The sequence below is a fragment of the Cervus elaphus genome, chromosome X (genome assembly GCF_910594005.1).
Source record: "Cervus elaphus chromosome X, mCerEla1.1, whole genome shotgun sequence".
NCBI lineage: Eukaryota > Metazoa > Chordata > Mammalia > Artiodactyla > Cervidae > Cervus > Cervus elaphus.
In genome coordinates, this window is record NC_057848.1 from 119912837 (window position 1) to 119934122 (window position 21286).

A 21286-nucleotide genomic window follows, 5' to 3' on the forward strand; every position below is an offset into this window, starting at 1 on the left:
TTGACATGTGTTAGATGCAAAGCTTTGTTTTGAATAGGACTGCACTTAAATTAGAATGATTAACCTGGTGTGACCTGATCACTGGATGACTAGAAATCAGAATAAGAAAAGAGAATTATTGGTAAATATGATCGATCTGAACAAAAGTACCTCAAAAAAACTAGATATTATATGATTCCATTTATATGAAACATCTAGAGGAGACATATCCACAGAGGTATATCCATAACAGATAGTAGACTGGTGGGTATCTGGAGCTGGGAAGGGGTGGGGAGGAAGATAGAAAGGGGGACTGGGAAATCTATTCTTCCTAAAAGAAGTAATTCCCACTGGAATGAGGAGAGGATATAGAAAGGTCTTACTCCACTTTCTAACTCTTCTTCCAATAAAAGTTTTCCTAGGAGTAAATCCTTTTCCCAAATCCTAGGTGAGAATACGCATATCTGCTTGCAGAACCTGTGATCAGTTCCCTAAAAACAGCTGGAAAACACACATTTTTGGCCTAAGGAGACAGTACTTTCTCTAGAGTAACAAGAAACAAGCCTCCCCCTAAGGCTTCTTATGGGATAAGCAGACTGGCAAGCTATTAATCAGCTGCTGAGAATCCCCTGAAAATTGGCTCCATACTCACGAGCCCAGACTTGCTTAATCAGGAACTGAATCACCAAAAGAGAGAAAATATGAACACAAGATCTCTTGGCAAATTCCTCAATGACAACAGCTCTTTCAATATACACACAACATGGGGGTGAGGGGCAGAGGGAGGGAGAGACAAGAGGCCTAGAATTCTTTAGCAACTTAGACCATCTAAGCACCCAGGGTTAATATAGTACTCATCACTGTGGCTCACTAACAATGTTCTCAATGGGGACAAAAGGCAGTTGAAAGGATGTCACTCCCTCTCCTTTACCATCTAAAGTAATGCCATCTGAGTTCCCTCTACTCACCTTTTTATATTCATCTTATTGTTTTCAGGCGACCTATTAGCAGATGTGTTCCTGTTTCTCTTCTTGGAAGTATCTTTAACAAACTCATTATTGGCTTCCTTCTTGGGCTGGACAGGTTGACTTTGAGGAGCCTTAAAAAAAAAAGGTGGGGGGGCAGGGGTTGGTCAGGAGAAGGAAGCAAGGAAATGAGGAAATGGAGAGAGAAAACCTCAAATTACTCAAAAAGTGGTTCTTATAAGAAAGTCCTGACCTACATCCTCACCCTGGATGCCTTGTTTGAGTGTTTTCAGAAACACCAATCAAAATATCTCTCAACCAGTACGGTACTGGTGCCAACTAATCATGATGGAAGCTAGCAGTACAGTAGTCCTGGTACATATTAGCTAAATTGCAGCCCTCGGTGATTTCAAGATACATAGAATATAGTGTTGATCTCCATACTGGTTGACAAATTCCCAAAAAGATATTTTGCAAAAGTCACATTCCATTTTGACCCCATAAGACATTCAGAGGGGGGAAAAGACCATATAACTGGCTTTGCTGCCTGAGAATGCCAAGATCAACTAGCGTTTCAGGGAAGACCTCTAACACATCACTATCTGTGATACATCTATCCCATCTCACTGAGGGGATATTTATTTAACATGGGGCTCTGGGGAGCTCCACCAGAAACTCTAATCATGACTAATTCTATTAAATAGTAGAAGAAATCACAGGACTGTGAATAACATTAATAAAAAATCATTTTAAAGGTTATGCCTTTAAAATAAAACAAATTGAATCTAATTATATTCCAAATAAATACCTAACCACACTGAAGGACAAAAGAAAGAAAACAGAAGAAAATACAAGAAACAGCTAATCCAAGTAAACACAGGCTATATACCCTCAGTATATACATCCTCAATCAGGATGAGTTTGTGGGGTAGTAGGGAATATCACAAATCTGTAACTCTTTTTAATAGGTGTGTTTATTATGGTAGTGTGGAAGAAGTAATTCTGAAACTTTTAGATGTATTATAGTATTGAGTAAATATGCTGATGATCTTGGGAATCATGGTTCTCAATGTAAAGAAGGAACATACAACTATGGATTGAGGAATATAAGAAAGAATCCTGTGCATTGGAATGGGAGATGTGTAGACTCATGATTTCTTACACAGGTATATGTATATATACATCTGAATATATAGGAGTGTGTGTTACTTGTATATATAGATATATGTGTGTATATATATCTTTAAGTACAGATATGTGTGTATGTATAATGTATATGTGGGCTTCCCTGGTGGCTCAGAAGTAAAGAATCCGCCTGCCAATGCAGGAGTCCCAGTTTCATCCCTGGGTCAGGAAGATCCCCTAGAGAAGGAAATGGAAACCCACTCCAGTTTTCTTGCCTGGAGAATCCCATGGACAGAGAAGCCTGGTGAGCTACAGTCCATGGGGTCACAAAGAGTTGGACATGAATTAGTGACTAAAAGAACAACAAATATATGTATTACATCCAGATATTTCCTAACTCTGTCTACAGAAAGGGCAGAAAAAGCAGATACCCCAGTAGCACACCTAGCACTGAGATCTTGGTCTCTAGTACTATTCCCCACTCAAAGGAGCAGGAATTCTTTGGAAAAACAGTTGACTCCCTGTCTGAGATAAAAATATGCACATGATGAGTCTGAGACATCCTGTTATGCTGGAACGAAAATGCTCAAAAAAATGATGAGAGTATGTCACAAAGACACAATAATTAGATTCAAGGGGACCCTAGTGGCCAAATCTGGGACAATCTGAACACCAAAATAATATAATAATGAACAACAAACCACTGAAAAATAAAAATTCATAAGTCTATATTAATAATAAACAGGGAAGAAGGGAAGGCTCTGCTTATAGAATGCCAAGGGCAGATTGGTAAATGGGGAGCAAGAGCTACAGCTGGAAAAATCACCATAAAGGCTGGGTTAGGCAAAAATCATCAGTGGGTACTAAATCTAGGGGGCATGTTGATGAAAAGCAGTTATTTGCAGGCTCTTAAGAGTGTGTCCCACAGACTGTTAGTTGCAAGAGGGAAAAACACAGTCATTATACAGCAGAGAAACCAGACAACATCTTGACTGGGTGATCAAAATTAACCTCACCAATGAGTGACAGATGGACATTGTATGCCTCCAGCTGTGATACCCTAAGGACAGACGATCACCTATACAGTACTCCAGTCATGTATAACACCAATCTAATCCCATGGAAACATTAGAAAAACATAAAATGAGGAATGTTCTACTTTTAAAAGGGGGGTTGAGTGGGACTTTATTCTTCAGAAATGTCATAAAAAACAAAGAGAAGCTATGGAAGCATTCCAAATTAAAAGAAGCTAGAGACATGACAAGTAAACAACCCTAGACTGGATCCTTCCCTGGAGGGGGAAAAATGCTTATAATGTTGACTTTACAAAGTCAATGGGAAGAATGGGAATATGGGCAATAAATTACATAAAAACATTACATCAGTGTAAACTTATGAAGTTGACTGCACTACAGTTATATAAGAGTACTTCTCTGAGGTAATATACACTGAAGTACTTAGGGGTAAAGGGCCATGATGTATGTAAGAAGATGAGATAAAATGTTAATAATAGGTGAACCTAGGTAAAAGGTATATGTGTGTTCTTTGTATTATTCTTTTTGCAACTTATTATAAATTTGAAATTATTTCCAAATGAAATATAAAAAATTATGCCTTTGTATCATCTATCATAATAAGCTACAACAATCCAGCAGAGAATTCTTTCTTAGGCCCTCAGGTTGTTGTCCACTTCTGCTCTTCAAAGAGTTTGGCACAGTTTGTATTTGAATTTCACCTAAAGATTTACAAACTCCTTCTGTGTCCAGCCGAGATCCACAATTGGAAAAGATGTGCATTCTTGGCAGGAGAGAGGTGGAGACTCTAATTCCCAGAGTGAAACTTTCTACTTGCTATATGTGAAGGTTCAAAGCACTAATATTTTCAGATCTAAGTTCAAGGGGATCTTTACCAGTATTTCCCCATAATTCTTTCACCGAGAAATAGTAAAATAGAGATGAAAATCCTACTGACAAAAAATAATTTAGGAAATAGACCTTATCTCCTCATCCAATGGCTCAGGATCAGCTCTAACAAATCAAAAGTCCTTCCCATGCTGGAAGGATAAAGGAGAGGGAAAAAAAGAGAACTCATAGCAGACTAAATAACTAAAACAGATCAGCTCCTTTGGCCATCCAGAACCTCACTGTGGTGAATGCTGAGGAGAAGACAGATATGGGGACATGAAGACATAGTAATACTGACAGGAAGGAGCAAACCATCATAAAGGGAATCCCCAAAATTCAGAGAGAAAGGAGTCCTCAACCCTCAAAGAGATGAGCTCAGACATCTGCAGAAATGTTCAATCCTGGAATGACTTAGGATATTGTAATGACGGAACTTTCTCTGGAAAGCACCAAAGACAATTCAAAATGACCAGAACTTGAAGGCAAAAGGGGAAATGGGCTTTCTGAGCTTCTGAAAAGCTAGAGGCAGAGATACTTCCCAGGGATGCCTTGCTTTCCCTACCCCTAGAGTATGTGACCTAACAGATGGTGAATTCAGTTGGAGAACCAGGAGAGCCCTAGCATGTATTTCCTATTAATTTGTTTGTTCTTTATCGATGATGACATAAATTTCACAAACAAAAAAGTACTGAGACACAGCAGAGAAGTTTCTCATATGCTGTTAGACTTTTCTTTGCACTGCCATCAGGGACTCTGGAGGCCAAGGGAAACTACACTAAGATAGGCTGCATCTGCTCCTGACTTACGTGACTACCTTATCGCAACAGTTTCAAGAGCAATGGTAAAATAAGTCAGGAAATGAATCTAACTTTACAGGTCTGTGTGGGCGGCAGCTCTTTCAACCAGTATATAGTAAATCTGATTATGCAGAAAGCTGTAACACAATTACACATGTTGTAATCTGCATGGGGGAAAGACTGGTTTAACACAAAAGTGGTCACATGGCATCTAAAGAGCAGAGATATAAAGAAGATAACTTTGCCAATGCTTATCCAACCCTGCCCAAGGCAGTAAAATATTATCTAGTAAAAGTAAGAATTCTGGTAGCCACAAAAGGACACTCTTTTATAGAGGGCAGGACAGGCCTCACTAGGGTTCTCTGTATCCTAGATAAAACGGACTTCAAAACCAACACTAGCCAAGTCTTCATCTGTAAAGGGGTTATAGTTTTAGTGTCTGCCTCATAGGATTTTATGGGTATTAAGTGGGTGGATACATGGGACAATGCTTAGAATAGTGCCTGGCATGTGGTAAACACTCAGGAGGTATCAGGTATTACTGATTTCTAAGACCAAAGGTTACCTATATTCAATTAGTAACATTCTAACTATTAAATTTTATTTTTTGCTAGTACCTTAATAATACCAGAAGGGAGGTAACTTCGAAGTAAACTCAAGAATTCTAGTCACAATTGAGTTTCTAGATATCCCTAGTCGAAAACCAGATAATGGAACTGTGGTCATCAATGATTCTGTACATCAGAGGGCAGTTTTGATTATCAATATGACTGGGATGCTGCTGGAACTTAATGCCAGGGGCCAGGAATGCTTGTTGCAGTCAATCCTACACAGTAGAAAAGCTGTCCTATTCAAAAATGCCCATAGTGCCTGAACTGATAAACACTGCCCTAGACTACAATGAATCCACCATAGTATTGACACTTGCCTCCAAGGCCAAGGCAGCCAGTCGAGCCATCTCTGGACTTTACCTAAATGCAAGATTCCATAGTTCTCATATTTATCTACAATTTCACATCTGGTCATCATTCTGTCTGCTGCTTTCAGAGACCTCCACCAATTAATACAGATGGTATGTGCCAGCAGAAAAGCCCCTACAGTTTCTGAAATTGGGTCATTGATTCCAAAGAAAATTGGAACTGGCTCTCAGCAAATAAAATTGGCTCTCAGCATTCTACAGAGGGTCAGGGTTTGGTAAACTAGAAAGGTCCCTCAAGGAAGAGGTTGTTTGAACCTTATGCAACACCATAGGATTAGTCTAGCATACTCACATTGGTGAGATCTTCAAAAGCTGATCTCTTTTTGAGTGGTCCCTGAGGTGAAAATGGAGATTTCTTTGCTTGGTACTTCTCATCCTTCTACAAAAATAAAAGAGGTAAATGAGTATATCCAATTGTGAACAGTCTTTTCAGGGACTTCAGGTCATCTTTGGAGCTCAACAAGGAAATGCCTGAATCGCCAAGCAATTGGGAATACCTATAATAAACCCTAATAAATTACAACAAAAGAAAGTTTTGGCACTCACTGCTGCTTAGAGAGTCCCTGAAGGAGGTAATAATCACTGATGATGGTGACAAGGCTGTGAGGAGACAGCACAACCTTCAGTGTAACTCTTAAAATGAGCAAAATAGCTTGGTGAAGCTAATTTTCTCTCTTACTCCTCTCATATCTATGGCTATCCTAGCCAAGATTAATCATGACCTTCACCACCACCTGGCAACTCCCAGTCATTAATCTAATATGGACATTCCCAGGTAAATTAGTTCAATAATTTAACAAAATTTAAGTGTCTCTTATGTTAAGTAGTTGATTTAAGACATTCTCAATAAGGATAATCACACACATACCTAGATACTGATCCAGGATCAGTCCTTTACTAGTGACTGACCTTGGAAAAGTCACTTAATTTCTGAACCTCAATCTTCTCATCAGTAAAACTGGAAAGATGACCTACTTATTTGAGGATCAAATAAGAGAATACATGTTTTTTAAAAGTTTATATAAACTGTAAATGGGCAGAAATAGTATTTTCTAAATATATGATCCAATGTGATTTCAAACCTCATAAGGAAAATTCTGTATTTTAAGAAAGGAGTTTGGTAATTCATATTTATCCCTTTTAGTGTATACAAGGGAGGAATGCGGAAAAGGAGGCAGGGTGAATATTTTGGAGCAAACGGAGCTTTCTTTCTAGCTAGTGTTTATCTGAAATGCCTTATCCCACTACCAAATGAGCAAGACTATCTCTATGGGGTTAAAGGTTAAGGTAAATCACACTGTAGGGTTTCTCTATTCCCTAACAGTTTTTGTTTGGTGAACGTGTCCTATGTATCAGATTTACTTTATGAATTGAGAACTCTGCCTTACCTATGTCAGAGAGCTGTTACAACGTGAAACAGAACACTGAGGTCAGACCATTTATTTTCTGTTTCTCTCTTTACATTATGTACAGCTAGTACATGACACAGTAAATGATTAGAAACTTAGAGAATTGGATTCATATTACAATAGACCAATTCTAGTACAGTGGAGGAATCCTGAAAGAGCTGAGAAGAATTACTTCTGTTTTTTAACTGTTCAAGCTAAGAAATAAGTAAACTATTAGTCTTTCATCTAGTTAATGATAAATAATCCTAATGGAAATAATTAGCAAAGAATAAATTATTTTCTCACAAATTAGCTTAGAAATTAACTATGGTCTGCTATCCCACTCCTACTTAATATTACTGGCAGAAATAACCAGCCCCAAATAAAATTAATGGTGAAAGTGAATCCTATAAAATTTATATTTGCAAAATACACCCTGAGAAAGTTGGATTTGGAAAAATAACTGCCACAAAAGAAAATGTAGAGTGGCACAACTCTAATCATAAAATTTGATATGAACAAAAATTTGATCAATATATCAAATCTTTCTTGCCAAATTTACATAGGAAAAATACACTTGTTTTCCCTAACCTCCGAGAAAACCATTTTAGTGAGACAAAAATGAAAATGATTAGAAAGTGTTTATCTGTGCTGAGAGAAAACCAATCAAGGAAATTAAATTGGCCTAATGATGTTTGCTCCAGGAAACACTTTCTTAGCAACAATTCATCAGTGTTAGTAAAATTCTGATTAAAATATGACTGATGGCAAACACAGACCATCACAAGCTCGGAATGTCAATGTCAAACTATTCACAAGGTCAAAACAACAGGCTCAAAATGGACCCATTCTTCAAATTTAATAGCTGTAAAAAGCATTATAATACATTTGTTGACCTAATCATCATACTCTCCCCAGGATGTACTAAGCAGCCACCTGGCAAGGTGCTTTGAGCCTCTCAGAGAAAATAAGAGTTTAAATGGGATCACTAATGAGAACTGAGTATTGTTTGCTTTTGAAAGTTGTGGAGGACACCCTTCATCTTAGCCATGCACTTAAGGGAAAGAAGAGTTTATGCTTTCTCCCCAAGTGATAATTTGCTGGTCTCCTCCAACTACAAGGTTTGCCATGCCTTCTCACTTTCTCAGATTAACCACACATATTCCAAAAGATATAGAGGGGAGGATAGGGACTAAGCCAACACAGAAAAGAGGCTAAATGAGACACTACTGGGAGGGACAGCTTGCTCTAACCTTTTCAGATGGTTCATGATCACTGGGCACAATGCTGGACTGAGATTTCCTTGTCTCATGTTTGGAGTGTTGGGGTGGTAGCGGCAGTGGCATTTCTTACAGATTCAGCAGCATCTATCCAAGGCAGGGCTGCAATCAGAAAGACTCTTTAAAACATTCACCAGAAACATCACTGATTCTCTGGAGATCCTTGAGAAAACCCAGTCTCTCCATAACATCCCTAGGAGAAAACAGACTTCGATGTTAGCAGATCTGGGATCAAATCTTGGTTGTACCACATTTAACCATGGGCAAGTGACTTAACCTCCCTGGGCTTCAGTTATCTCATCTGCAAGATGGAGGTAAGTATACGCATCTTTGCAGGGCACTGTTCAAATTAAATGAGATAACTCTGTGTAAAAAGCCAAGCACAGTGCCCGCCACCCCCTGTGGGTACTGGGACTGTGGCCTAGCCCCTAGCTTAGGCCTAGGAACACTAGAGGAAAATTAACAGTTGAAAAATCAAGAACATGACAAATCATATAGTATGGAGGCTCACTGGTAGGGTTAATTTTCTTTAAAAGGCATGGGGTCCTGGCCCCAGCAATGATGATGCTACAGAGAAGGCGAAAGAATACACTGCACGCATACACATGCAGAATAGGCCAGAGGGTATTCTAGGCTGCATTCAATCAAGAAACTGCAGTCCAGTTCCAGACATCTGGTAAAAAAAAATCAAATCAAAAGATAATACTGGTGAAAAAAAAAAACAAAACAAAAGATAATAGCAGAAGGAACTTACTTGGTGAAAATCATTTGACATAAAAAATTTAAGTCATTACAGAACTTAGGAGAGTCCTACCTTCACCCCACCTCAATGTGGGACCCCATTCTATACTCCTTAAGGTTCTTTTAGCTTGTGAGTTCTCAAACTAAACTAAGAACTCACAATCATAACTTGTGATATACTTAAGTGTCTTATGATACACTTAAGTTATGATACACTTAAGTGTCTTACAAGCACATTAGGAGCAATCAGTTCTTGAATATAAAAGAGACCCTTCCCACTCAGATACAACTGCCCTTCTGAACCCACCCATACTCAGTCTCCAAGTTCAATGACATTTGACAAAGAACAGGCTTCCATTAAGAGAGACCCTAAAGGCAATGCGACAAATTTATGTACAAGATACATCAGGCAATGGAGATAAACACAAATAAATCATGGATCTTATCCTAGAAGCATTCACAGGCACAGCTCTAACAGCAACATATAAATGTGACAAATGATTTACTAACAGTAGACACAAAGCACTTTAGAAACATAATGGAAAGTCAGTAATCTTGTGGGAGATGGGGTGGAGGAAGGCTTCACAGAGGAGACTATATTTGATCTGGACTTAATATGATAAAAAGGTTCCCAAGTAGACAGGTGAGCTTTCCAGGCAAAGAAAGCCAGAGCCCAGGCAGAGGCTTGAACGTGTAGAGCACAGCAGGTTTGGAAACATCCAAGGTGCCTGGAGTGTGAAGTATAATGTGTTGGGAGGAGTTAGAAAGAGGCTGAGAGCTAGGCTGGGACCATGCTGTGAAGACTGCAGAGAAGATTGCAGTTTGAGAGAAAGGTTGAAGAAAAAAGAAAGGCTAACTTGGGTTTTGCTTTGGATGGACAATATTAAACATTTTGTTCGTTGAGGAAAAGTCAGCACAAATAAGTGCCTTCACATTTATTATGTCAGTTAATCCTCCTCAAGCTGTGAGGTTAAGCAGGGCAAGTATAATTCTTTCCACTTCATAGTCTCAGATGAGTTAAAAGTTATTTACTACACAGGACAAACTATTAAGCAGTATAGATCACCCAGCTCTTTCCAGGGCTCTTTTCTAAAATACCATGATGTCTCTCTGATTGTATGTGAAAAAGATTCCAAAACAGCCCAGAGAATAAAGTGAAAGGCCACAGAATGGTAGTATGAGGAGTAATGAGGAGTTAGAATGACCACAGACTTCTTTTTAAAGAAGTAATTGGGCTTCTAAATCAGCCAGTTAAGCATCTTTAAGCCTCAGTTTCCTCATTTGCAAAAGAGCTATGCACCACCTCTTACTTGCAGAGGTATCGTATGGCTCAAATGTAAATTTGCACGTGCAAAGCTTAACCTGGTACGTCCTCAGAATAAATGGTGCATCTTACTCTCCTTCTCTTCCTCCAAATCCAAACCCATTTTCCATTTCATCCCTCAAAACTCAGCCAAGCAGAAATAAAGCTAAATTGAGTGAACCCAGCCTTAACTGGACTGTATGAAAACCACTCACTCCACTATTATTGTTCACACCTCATACAATTCTTTATGGATGACCGAAGACTCAGGTTCTGAAATCTTTATCTTTCAAGTGGAAAGAAAAAAATCAAACTGGAGTCAACAGGCCAGAAAACTTTTGGCTGATGACATCACAGCATGACTAAACCTCAGAGAAAATCAGTTTTCAGATGATGGTCATTTATCACTTTCATTATCCTGAACAATAATCTGGCTTAAGTAACTAATTTTCCTGCCACTAGGAGAGGGGAGGGGATTGACACCACCAAAAGCATGTTTTCATAAAAGGACACTGCAGAACACTCTCAACTTCTACTACCTACAGAACCCTTAGCCTTACTTAGACAATAAAATTAGAATCCTCTCCACTTTCCAGACTTTCCTTTTCCATTACTGATGAGTGTTAAAGGCTCCACCGGCTATCCGAAGCTGGTGTTGAAACCCACACAGAGACAAGTTGGCTTGTTCAGAAGCCCAACTGCTCAAAGTCCAAAACTGTAGATCAGAACAGTCTCAGGAAACAGTAGCAACTTCTTTTTATATACAAAGGCAGATTACAGACAGCAAGACACTGGGGAGAGAAAGCAGCATGATGTCAATGAAAGCAGCACTAAGCTGGGGAGGATGCCTAAAGTGTAGTTCTGATCCTGTCCCTAGCTGGCTGAGTGACACTGGACAGGTCCCTTTTCCCTCTCCAGGCTTCCTTCCTTCACCTAAGAAAATGAGACAGTGAGACCAGAGTCTCCTGGACATTTAACCATCGTCAATGGGCCAGCAATATTGGCATCACCTGGGAGCTTGTTAGCAATTTAAAATCTCACTCGCCAAGCTAGGCTTTACCAAATCTGAAAGTGGAAGTTAACTTCCCCTGGTGATTTGTATGCACTTTAACGTTTAAGAAGCTTTGTTCTTGGATCCCTTCAACCTCTGACATTCTAGGATTCCAGGAGGACCACAGCAGAGAGCCATGACAAAGCCAGAGCTGGATGGGACTGAAGGTGAAAATCTTAAGTCTCACTAACTCTCTTCTATCACTAGCTAGTGGAGACAACGGTGCTTCCCAGGTGGCGCAGTGGTAAGGCACTCGCCTGCCAATGCAGGAGACACAAGAGACTTGGGTTCGATCCCTGGGTGGGGAAGATCCCCGAGAGGAGGAAATGGCAACCCACTCCAGTATTCTTGCGTGGAAAATATTACACGGATAGAGGAGCCTGGCGGGCTATAGTCCATGGGGTCGCAAAGAGTCGGACACGACTGAGCACACAACTGACGGACTGACTGGAAACAAGGGAGAAAAGACACGTTTCCATCCCCCTTCATATCCTTCAACCTGTAGTTTAAGATATCCCTCACGTTGCATTCTCTAACTTAAGTACGTTTTGTAGGTTAAATTGATCTTGTACAGCTTCACTTGTGAAAAGACTACAGAAATGTACTCTGATTCAGGGATGCGCAGCGGTAGCTGCATTTAAAAGCCGGGAACCAGTTTGGGTTTTGTTTGTTTATTTTGCCATCTCACCCTCTAATACACACTCCCTACCCAACCTCGGACAGGACTCTCTCCGCAGGCTGCTGACTGACAGGAGAAAGCAAAAGTTTCGTGGCAAGACGCATTCAGACAAAAAAGTTACAGGGGCTGGAGTGAGCCTCAAGGACCCACCCGCGGGCGACAGAGCCGGACATTCGAGGAAGTAGTACAAGTTCAAAGGCGCCTACCTCATATCGAGATTGAGGGCAGAACAGGAAAGATCACGGACGCACTCCCAGGCCAGGTGAGGCCAGGGAAGTGACCGCAATGCTCCGCGTTGCAGCAACCGGCGTCCATCTCAATTTATCCAAGCGAATTTTGAAAAGTACAGCCCAGGAGGAAGAGCGGTGGTGATTGGCCAGCAGGGGCCAATCAGCGTGCCGTTGAGACTTGCGCCAGCCTAGCAAGGAGGGGCGGGCTGGATATTTTCAAAGTGAACTCTGAGGCTAATAGACTTCCCAGTGGGGCGTGGTTTCGAGTACCATTGGTTGGAGCGGACTGGACTGACAAAGGGAGTACTGGGTCCCTTTAACGTTGTGTTTTCATTTAAATAACCCTGCCGGAGGATGAAGAGAGTGGATGCATTACGTGGTGAAGTCCAGAGCAATTAAAATATTAATAAGCTTTGGAGAATTGCCTGGCGATCCAGTGGGTTAAGACTCGCTGCTTTCTCTGCCCTGGCCCAGGTTCAATCCCTGGTGGGGGAACCAAGATCCCGAAAACCGCAGGGCGGCCAAATAATAACAACAACAACAATAATAAGCTTTTATAGAGTCAAACGTTAACTCTTGCTGGCTTCACAAATGGCCTTGTGATGGAAGCAGAGCAGAAATTATTGCCCCTATTTTATGGATAGCACCCATAGTGCAGATAGCTAATAGTAGCTAACATTAATTGAACGCTAGCTCTTGCTGATTGCTATAACTTTTTAAATTGTTTTAAACATTGTCCCAAAAGGTAGGTGCTTTTATTATTGCCATTTTACAGACACAAGAAAATTGTAGCTTGCTAATTGCATGCGTGCTAAGTCACTTTAGTCGTGTCAGACTCTTTGTGACCCTATGGACTGCAGCCTGCCAGGCTCCTCTGTCTATGGGATTCTCCAGGCAAGAATACTGGAGTGGGTTGCCATGCCCTCCTCCAGGGGATCTTTCCGACCCAGGGATCAAACTCGTGTTTCCTGCAGCACCTGCATTGCAGCCAGATTCTTTACCTCTGAGGCACCGGTGAAGCCCCATGCTTGGTAACTGCCCATTATCAAAATGCTGCATTGTGGCAAAGCAGGTACTACCACTGGTATTCTCGTTTATTTCGTTAGTACATTAATTAATTCATTCAGCATTTATTGAGCACCTGCTTTGGTCCAGGAGCTAGGAAAAAATATATGAGTAACTGACAAAAGACTTGAAGAGTTTATCACCCTGCTCTATGTTCTGAGGAGGGAAAGAGAAAAGTGGAGATGCCAGGAATGAAATCTAAGAATTCCTTCATATACAGATACTCTACTACTAAACTACATTTTTACCTTTATTATTAGTCCATTCTCCTTTTACTGATAGTATCTCATAGCTTTTACATTAAAGGGAAAATAGTCACATGATCCCAGGCCCTTGCCTCTTTTTAATTTCCCTAGGTTATCACATATAAATCCATGACTTTAAATATCACCTAAAAGCTGGCCCTGAACTCCAGACTCACAAATCCAATTGATTATTCCACATCTCCACTTGGATGTCTAATAGATATCTCAAACTCAACATATTCACAACCTCACCAAATCTAATCCTTCCTCCAATGCCCCCCATTTCAGAAAATGTTACCATATCAAGCCTGTTAATCAAACCAGAAACCTGGGTATCATCCTTGATTCTACTCTTTTCCATCACCTTAACCTCCCAAATCCAATCCGTCAGCAAGTCCTGTTGATTCTACCTCAAAAATATATTTTATATCCATCCACTTCTCTCCATCTCCACTACCACCATGATCTCTCAATGGGACCACTGTCAAAAGCCTCCAAGCTGCTCTACCCCTTTCCAATCTGGCTCTTCTGTAATGCAAATACAATACAATGGTACAATCAACCTTTTAAAAAAACAAAAATTATGTCCCTCTCCTGCTTTTGTAGTTACCCACTAAATTAAAATCCAAACTCCTTACCGTGGACTACAAGTCCCATCTATCTCACCAACCCCATTTCATACCACTCTCTTTCTCATTTACTCCATTCCAGCCATAATGATCTTCTTCCCAAACTTTGAATATACAGAAAATCACACTCCTCGGGATCTTCACACATGATGTTCCCACTGTCAGAAATAGTCTTCCCTCTCTTCTTTAAATCACTTGTTTGTTTGTTTTTTTTCTCATGCTTTAAAGTCTCAGCTTAACTATCCTCTCTTCAGAGAGGCCTTCCTTGACCATGTTATCTAGAGTAGGGTTCTTCTCCCACTCCCTTATACTTTATCTCAATCCTTACATTTCTTTTAGAGTAATTATTGCAATTTTTAATTGTTGAACCTACCTCATCACTCAAGAATGCAAGCTCCACAACTGCAAGGACCACAGGTGTTGTGCTCTATCTTCAGTGATTAGCTTTAAGAAGAGTTCACATTTATCAACTGCTTACTGTATGTGTAACACTGTTTTGACACTCACAACAATACAATGAATTGTTACTGTTTCTGTTTTGCAGAAGGGTTTCCCTGGTAGCTCTGCTGGTAAAGAATCCACCTGCAATGCAGGAGACCTGGGTTCCATCCCTGGATTGGGAAGACCCCCTGGAGGAGGGCATGGCAAGCCCACCCCAGTATTCTTGCCTGGAGAATCCCCATGGACAGAGGAGCCTGGCAGGCTATAGCCCATGGGGTCACAAAGAGTCGAACACAACTGAGCGACTAAGCACACAGCACATGTTGCAGAAGAGGAGCTTGTAGTAACTTGCCCAAGATCACACAGTTAGTAAGCTATTAGATTGGGATTTAAACCCAAGCAGTCTGATTCCAGAGACCAAAGGCAAAGCACTACCCCGTACCTGTCTCCTGGACAGATGACTGAAAAATATTTGTTAACCAAGTAAATGGGTTATCTTCCTTTAAGGGTCATCGCTGTGGACAAGCAGCCTACTGGTATGCACTATAAAGGAAATATAATATTAACACAAGTCACTACAAATCTTCTTTAGCCAAAAGAGGAAAAGGTACATCCACCAAAACAACAGCAACACAAAAATCACAAAACAAGAAATTTATTTTTCCTATTTCCTTCCAGTTTTTCACAAAATTGAGTAAAAATTATAATTTTTCCAAAAATTAAAAAAAAAATTCTCTCAACTTTCAAACTTCCAGTTGACTTAACCTTTCCTTTGGGCAGCACTCAGAGAGAATACTAAGAAAAGAAGAGACAGCTCTTTGACACTGCCATTTTCCAATATTTCCCTCCAACCTAGGCATACAAAACTGTTATGAACTCTCCTTTCCCCTCCCCACTACATTCCTGTATTAAAACCTGGTAGAAAACATCTGCTCTTATCTACTTCACTTTAACATGAAAATATATTTCACATGGATCCAACATTTAATTGTGAAAATTAAATCATGGAAATATTAGATAAAATATAAAAAATATTTTTATAATCATGAATAAAGAAAACCTTTCTAAACAGGAAAAAAATTTAGAGATTTTTGAGCAAAAGTCTCAATAACATTAAGTAGTATTTGCCAAAACAACTAAACAAAAACAAGGTTAAAAAATCTAACAACAAACTGGCTAAAAACATTGTCAACACAAGTGACAAAGGAATAATTTCCAAAATGTACAAAGAGAACTGCATGATCAACAAGAAAAAGATGAACTATCCATCAAAAAAAACTGACAAGGAAATGAACAATTAGAGAAGAAATACAAATGGTCAATAAACATAAAAATATGCTCAGTTTCACTAAAAATACATGTAGATTAAAACAGCAATGCATTGCTTTGTTTAGGATATTGGCAAAATTTTAATAGATTAATAATAACTTCTGTTGGTAAAGGGGTGAGTAAACAGGTACTTGCATTGTTGGCAGAAATAAAAACTGCTGCCAACTTTAGGAGCGTTATTTGAAAATATATAGTGACTTTTAAAAGTTTGAACCATTTTACCCAGAGATTCTACTTCTGGTAATCTTTTCTACAAAAATATTTATTCCAAGAAATAAGGCTGAAAGTTTTCCAAAATTGAGAGAGACATAAACCTACATTCAAGAAGGTAAGTAAACCCTAAAGAGGATAAACCCAAAGAAATTCAAACAAAAACATCATAATCAAACTCCTGAAAACTAAAGACAAAAAAAAACCTTGAAAGCAGCAAGAAAGAAATGATACCTTTCTAATAGAGCAAAATTTTGTCGAATGACAATAGAAACCACACAGGCCAGAAGAAGGTGGCAATGTTTTTCCAGTACTAAGAGGAAAGAGCTGTCAGTTGGCAACTGAGAATTCTATATCCAAGGAAAATATCCTTCAGAAGTGAAGGGGAAATGAAGTCATTCTCAGATGCTCCTCTTAAAAGAATAGAAAGTTTACAAGGTAGAAAAAATAGTCATGGAAGGAATCTTGTATTAATAACATAAGGGAGAAAGAATTGTGGAAAGAGTAAAAATACAGGTATATACAATTGACCCTCCTTCTGATACTGCTTTCTCAATTATGTCTGAGAGTTATAGCAAAATGTATAACACTACCTGATGCAGTTCTCAATATATGTAGAGGAAATGTTTAAAACAATAATATCAATGTAGGAGGATAAAGGAAGGAAAAGTTTTACACTCCCTCCAATTGATAAAATGTCAACTGCAGTAGACTGTGATATGTTGTGCATATATAGATGTTGTGCATAATTAGAACATGCACTGAAAAAAAAGCTATATACAACACAACATCCAAAAAAACTCTGATTTTAAAATGGACAGAAGTCCTAAATAGACATTTTTCCAAAGGGGAAATGCAGATGGACAATGGGTACATGAAAAGATGCTCACACTGCTAATCATCAGGGAAATGTAAATCAAAACCCCAATGAGACAGCACCTCACATCTGTCAAAATGGCCATCATCAAAAAGACAATACATAACAAAGTGTTTGTGAGGATGTTGAGAAAAGGAAACCATAGTACACTGTTGGTGGGAATGTAAATTGGTACAGCCACTCTGGAAAACAGTATGAAAGGTTCTCAAAAAAACTGAAAACAGAACTACCATATGACCCAGCAATTCCACTTCTGGGTATATATCTGAAAAACAAAACTAACTCAAAAAGATAAGATACATGTACATTGATGTTCATAGGAGCATTATTTACAAATTGCCACGGTATGGAAGCAACCTAAGTGTCTATCAACAGATAAATGGATAAAGATGATGTGAGATACACACACAGACACACACACACAGACACACACACACACACATGGAATACTATTCAGCCATAAAAAGAATGAAATTTTTCGATTTGCAGCAACATGGTTGGACCTGGAGGGTATTATGTTAAGTAAAATAAGTCAGACAGAGAAGGACAAATACTGTATGTGATTTACTTATATGTGAAATGTAAAAAAAAAGAAAAGAAACAGTAAATATAACAAAAATGAAGCAGGCTCAGAGATATAGAAAACAAACCAGTGGTTACCAATGAGGATAGGGAAGGGAGAGGGGCAATATAGGGATAGGGAATTGAGTCACAAAACTATCATATATGAAATAAGCTGTAAGGATCTCTCCAAGAAAAATGGAGATATCAAAGGAACATTTCATACAAGGATGGGCAAGATAAAGGACAAAAACAGTAAGGACTTAACAGAGGCAGAAGAGATTAAGAGGAGGTGGCAAGAATGCACAGAAGAACTGTACAACAAAAGATCTTAATGAGCTGGATAACTACAAAAATGTGGTCACTCATCTACAGTCAGATATCCTAGAGTATGAAGTCAAATGGCCTTAGAAAGTATCACTACCAATAAAGCTACTGGAGGTGATAGAATCCCAGCTAAGCTATTTCAAATCATAAAAGAAGATGCTGTTAAAGTGCTGCACTCAATATGTCAGCAAATTTGGAAACCCCAGCAGTGGCCACAGGTCTGGAAAAGGTCAGTTTTCATTCTAATCCCAAAGAAGGGCAGTACTAAAGAATGTTCAAACTACTGGACAATTGTGCTCACTTCCCATGCTAGTAAGGTTATGCTCAAAATCCTTCAAGCTAGGCTTCAGCAGTACAAGAACTGAGAACTTCCAGATGTACAAGCTGGATTTATAAAAGGTAGAAGAATCAGAGATCAAATTGCCAACATTTGTTGGATTATAGAGAAAGCAAGGGAAATCCAGAAAAACATATACTTCTGCTTCATTGACTACACTAAAGCCTCTGATTGTGTAGATCACAACAAATGTAGAAAATTTTGAAAGAGATGGAAATACCAGATCATCTTACCTGTCTCCTAAGAAACCTGTATGTGGGTCAAGAAGCAACAACTAGAACCAGATATGGAACAACGGACTGGTTCAAAATTGGGAATGGAGTAGGACAAGACTGTATATTGTCACTCTGTTTATTTAACTTATAGGCAGAGTACATCATGTGAAATGCCAGGCTGGATGAGTTACAAACTGGAATCAAGATTTCTGGGAGAAATAACAACCTCAGATAGGCAAATGATACCACTCTAATGACAGAAAGTGAAGAGGAACTAAAAAGAGCCTCTTGATGAGGAGAAAAAAGGAGAGTGAAAAAGTTGGCTTAAAACTCAACATTAAAAAAAAACTAAGATCATGGCATCCAGTCCCATCACTTCATGGCAAATAGAAGGGGGGGAAATGGAAGCAGTGACAGATTTTCTCTTCTTGGGCTCCAAAAACACTGTGGATGGTGACTGCAGCCATGAAATGAGAAGACACTTGCTCCTTGGAAGGAAAGCTATGACAAACCTAGACAGTGTATTAAAAAGCAGAGACATTCCTTTGCCAACAAAGGTCCATATAGTCAAAGCTATGGTATTTCCAATAGTCATGTATGGATGTGAGAACTGGACCATAAAGAAGGCTGAGTGCCGAAAAATTGATGATTTTGAACTGTGGTGTTGGAGAAGATTCTTGAGAGTTCCTTGAATAGCCAGGAAATCAAACCAGTCAATCCTAAAGGAAATCAAGCCTGAATACTCATTGGAAGGACTGATGCTGAAGTAAGGTGACGCTCCAATACTTTAGCCACTTGATGCAAAGAGCCCACTCATTGGAAAAGAGCCTGATGCTGGGAAAGATTGAAGGCAAAAGAATAGGGCAGCAGAGGATGAGATGGCTGGATAGCATCACCAATTCAATGGACATGAACTTGGGCAAACTCTGGGAGACAGTGAGGGACAGGGAGGCCTGGCGTGCTGAAGTCCATGGGGTCAAAAAGAATCGGATACAACTTAGCAACTAAACAACACAACAAGCTATAAGGATATATTGTACAATATAGTCAATATTTTATAATAATTATAAATGGAGTATAACCTTTAAAAATGGTGAATCACTATATTATACATCTGTATAATGTAACATTGTAGATCAACTATACTTCAATTTTAAAAATCCATATAATCCACCATATTAACAAGCTAACAAATCCACACACACAAAAAGAAAACTATTAAAGCTAACAAGTGAGCTCAAGATTGTAGGATACGAGATCAATATACAAAATTCAATTGTATTTCCATACACTAGCAAGGAACAATCTGAAAATGAATACAATGGTGTCAAAAAGAATAAAATAGTCCAAAATAAATTATCAAAAGAAGTACAAGACTTGCACACCAAAAACCACAAAACATGTTTGAGAGAAATTAAAGTCTTAAATAAATGTAAAGATCCCATGTTCATTGGTTGGTATACTTAATATTGTTAAGATGGCAATTCCCCTCAAAACAGTCAATGCAATCCCTATCAAAATCTGTGTAGAAAAGAGTTAATATAACAGGCCTGAGAATGTTATCATTTGAAAATCCTGTTGGTAAGTTTGGTCCTTGGCTAGGATCTGGGAACTTGGATTTGGGAAGGGTTCCTACCACCTTAATTGATCAGAATAGCTCACTATACTTTCCCTGTTTGTGCAAACAACATGCTTTCTGATGAACACCATCTTTCCTCCTGGGACTCTGGAGTTTTGGTATGTGCTAGGCAGAGGGTGCCTGCATGACCAGCCCCCAATAAAAATCCTTGATACCAAGTCTCTAATGAGCTTCCTTCCTTCATGAACAACATTTCACATGTGTTGTCACAACTCTTTACTGGAAAAAAGTTATGCTAAGTGAAGGAAGTCAGTTACAAAAGACCACGTACTGTATGAGTCCACATATTAAATGTTCAAAACAGGCAAATCTATAGAGACAGAAATTAGAATGGTGGCTGTCTAAAGCTAAGGAGGTACAGGGTTGGGTGTGTGATAGCTAAAGGATACAAGGTTTCTTTTTTGGTGATGAAAATGTTCTAAAATTTGTTATGGTGATATTTGCACAACTCAGTGAGTATCCTAAAAATCAATGAATTGTACACTTACATGAAGTATGTGGTATCTAAATTACATTTCAATAAAGCTGTTATAAACATAACAGTGGCTAATAAAATATATTGGTTCTTTTTAAATAATATTTTATTGAAGAGTGGAAGGAAACACTCAGTGGAACTAGTTAGGGAGGTACTGAAATAAGCCAGGCATTTTGGACCAACATAATCCAGTATTTTTGGCTGTGGCCAGGCACTTCTGTCTGGTTCTGGGCATAGCAATTCTTGAACAACCATTACCAATGGTTGTCTTTCTTTCCTTATTGAAAAAGAATTAACATATAACATTATATTAGTTTCAGGTGTACACACTAATGTTCAATTATGTAAATATCCTCAAGCACTCATTAATATAGACCAGCCTAGTGCTATCTCTTGCAGTGTAAATGAAAATGAATAAAACACAGTCATTCTCCTGAAGCAGTTCTGTATTTGGAAAGATAAGGCTCCTAATGAAATAACTACAACACAAGGCAGAGTGTGATAAGCCCCAAAGC

At 39.0% G+C, this 21286-nt stretch overlaps 1 protein-coding gene across 1 annotated transcript in view; it reads right to left on the bottom strand.

Moving 5' to 3' along the window:
• Positions 1-12868, bottom strand: part of CCNB3 (cyclin B3) — a 54305-nt gene extending 41437 nt beyond the window's left edge. Inside the window, 4 exon segments of the mRNA XM_043896913.1 lie at positions 948-1078; positions 6042-6128; positions 8391-8519; positions 12398-12868. Of these exon segments, the coding sequence (XP_043752848.1) occupies positions 948-1078; positions 6042-6128; positions 8391-8483 (311 nt within the window). The 5' untranslated portion in view covers positions 8484-8519; positions 12398-12868.
• Between the last annotated feature and the right edge of the window lie 8418 nt (positions 12869-21286).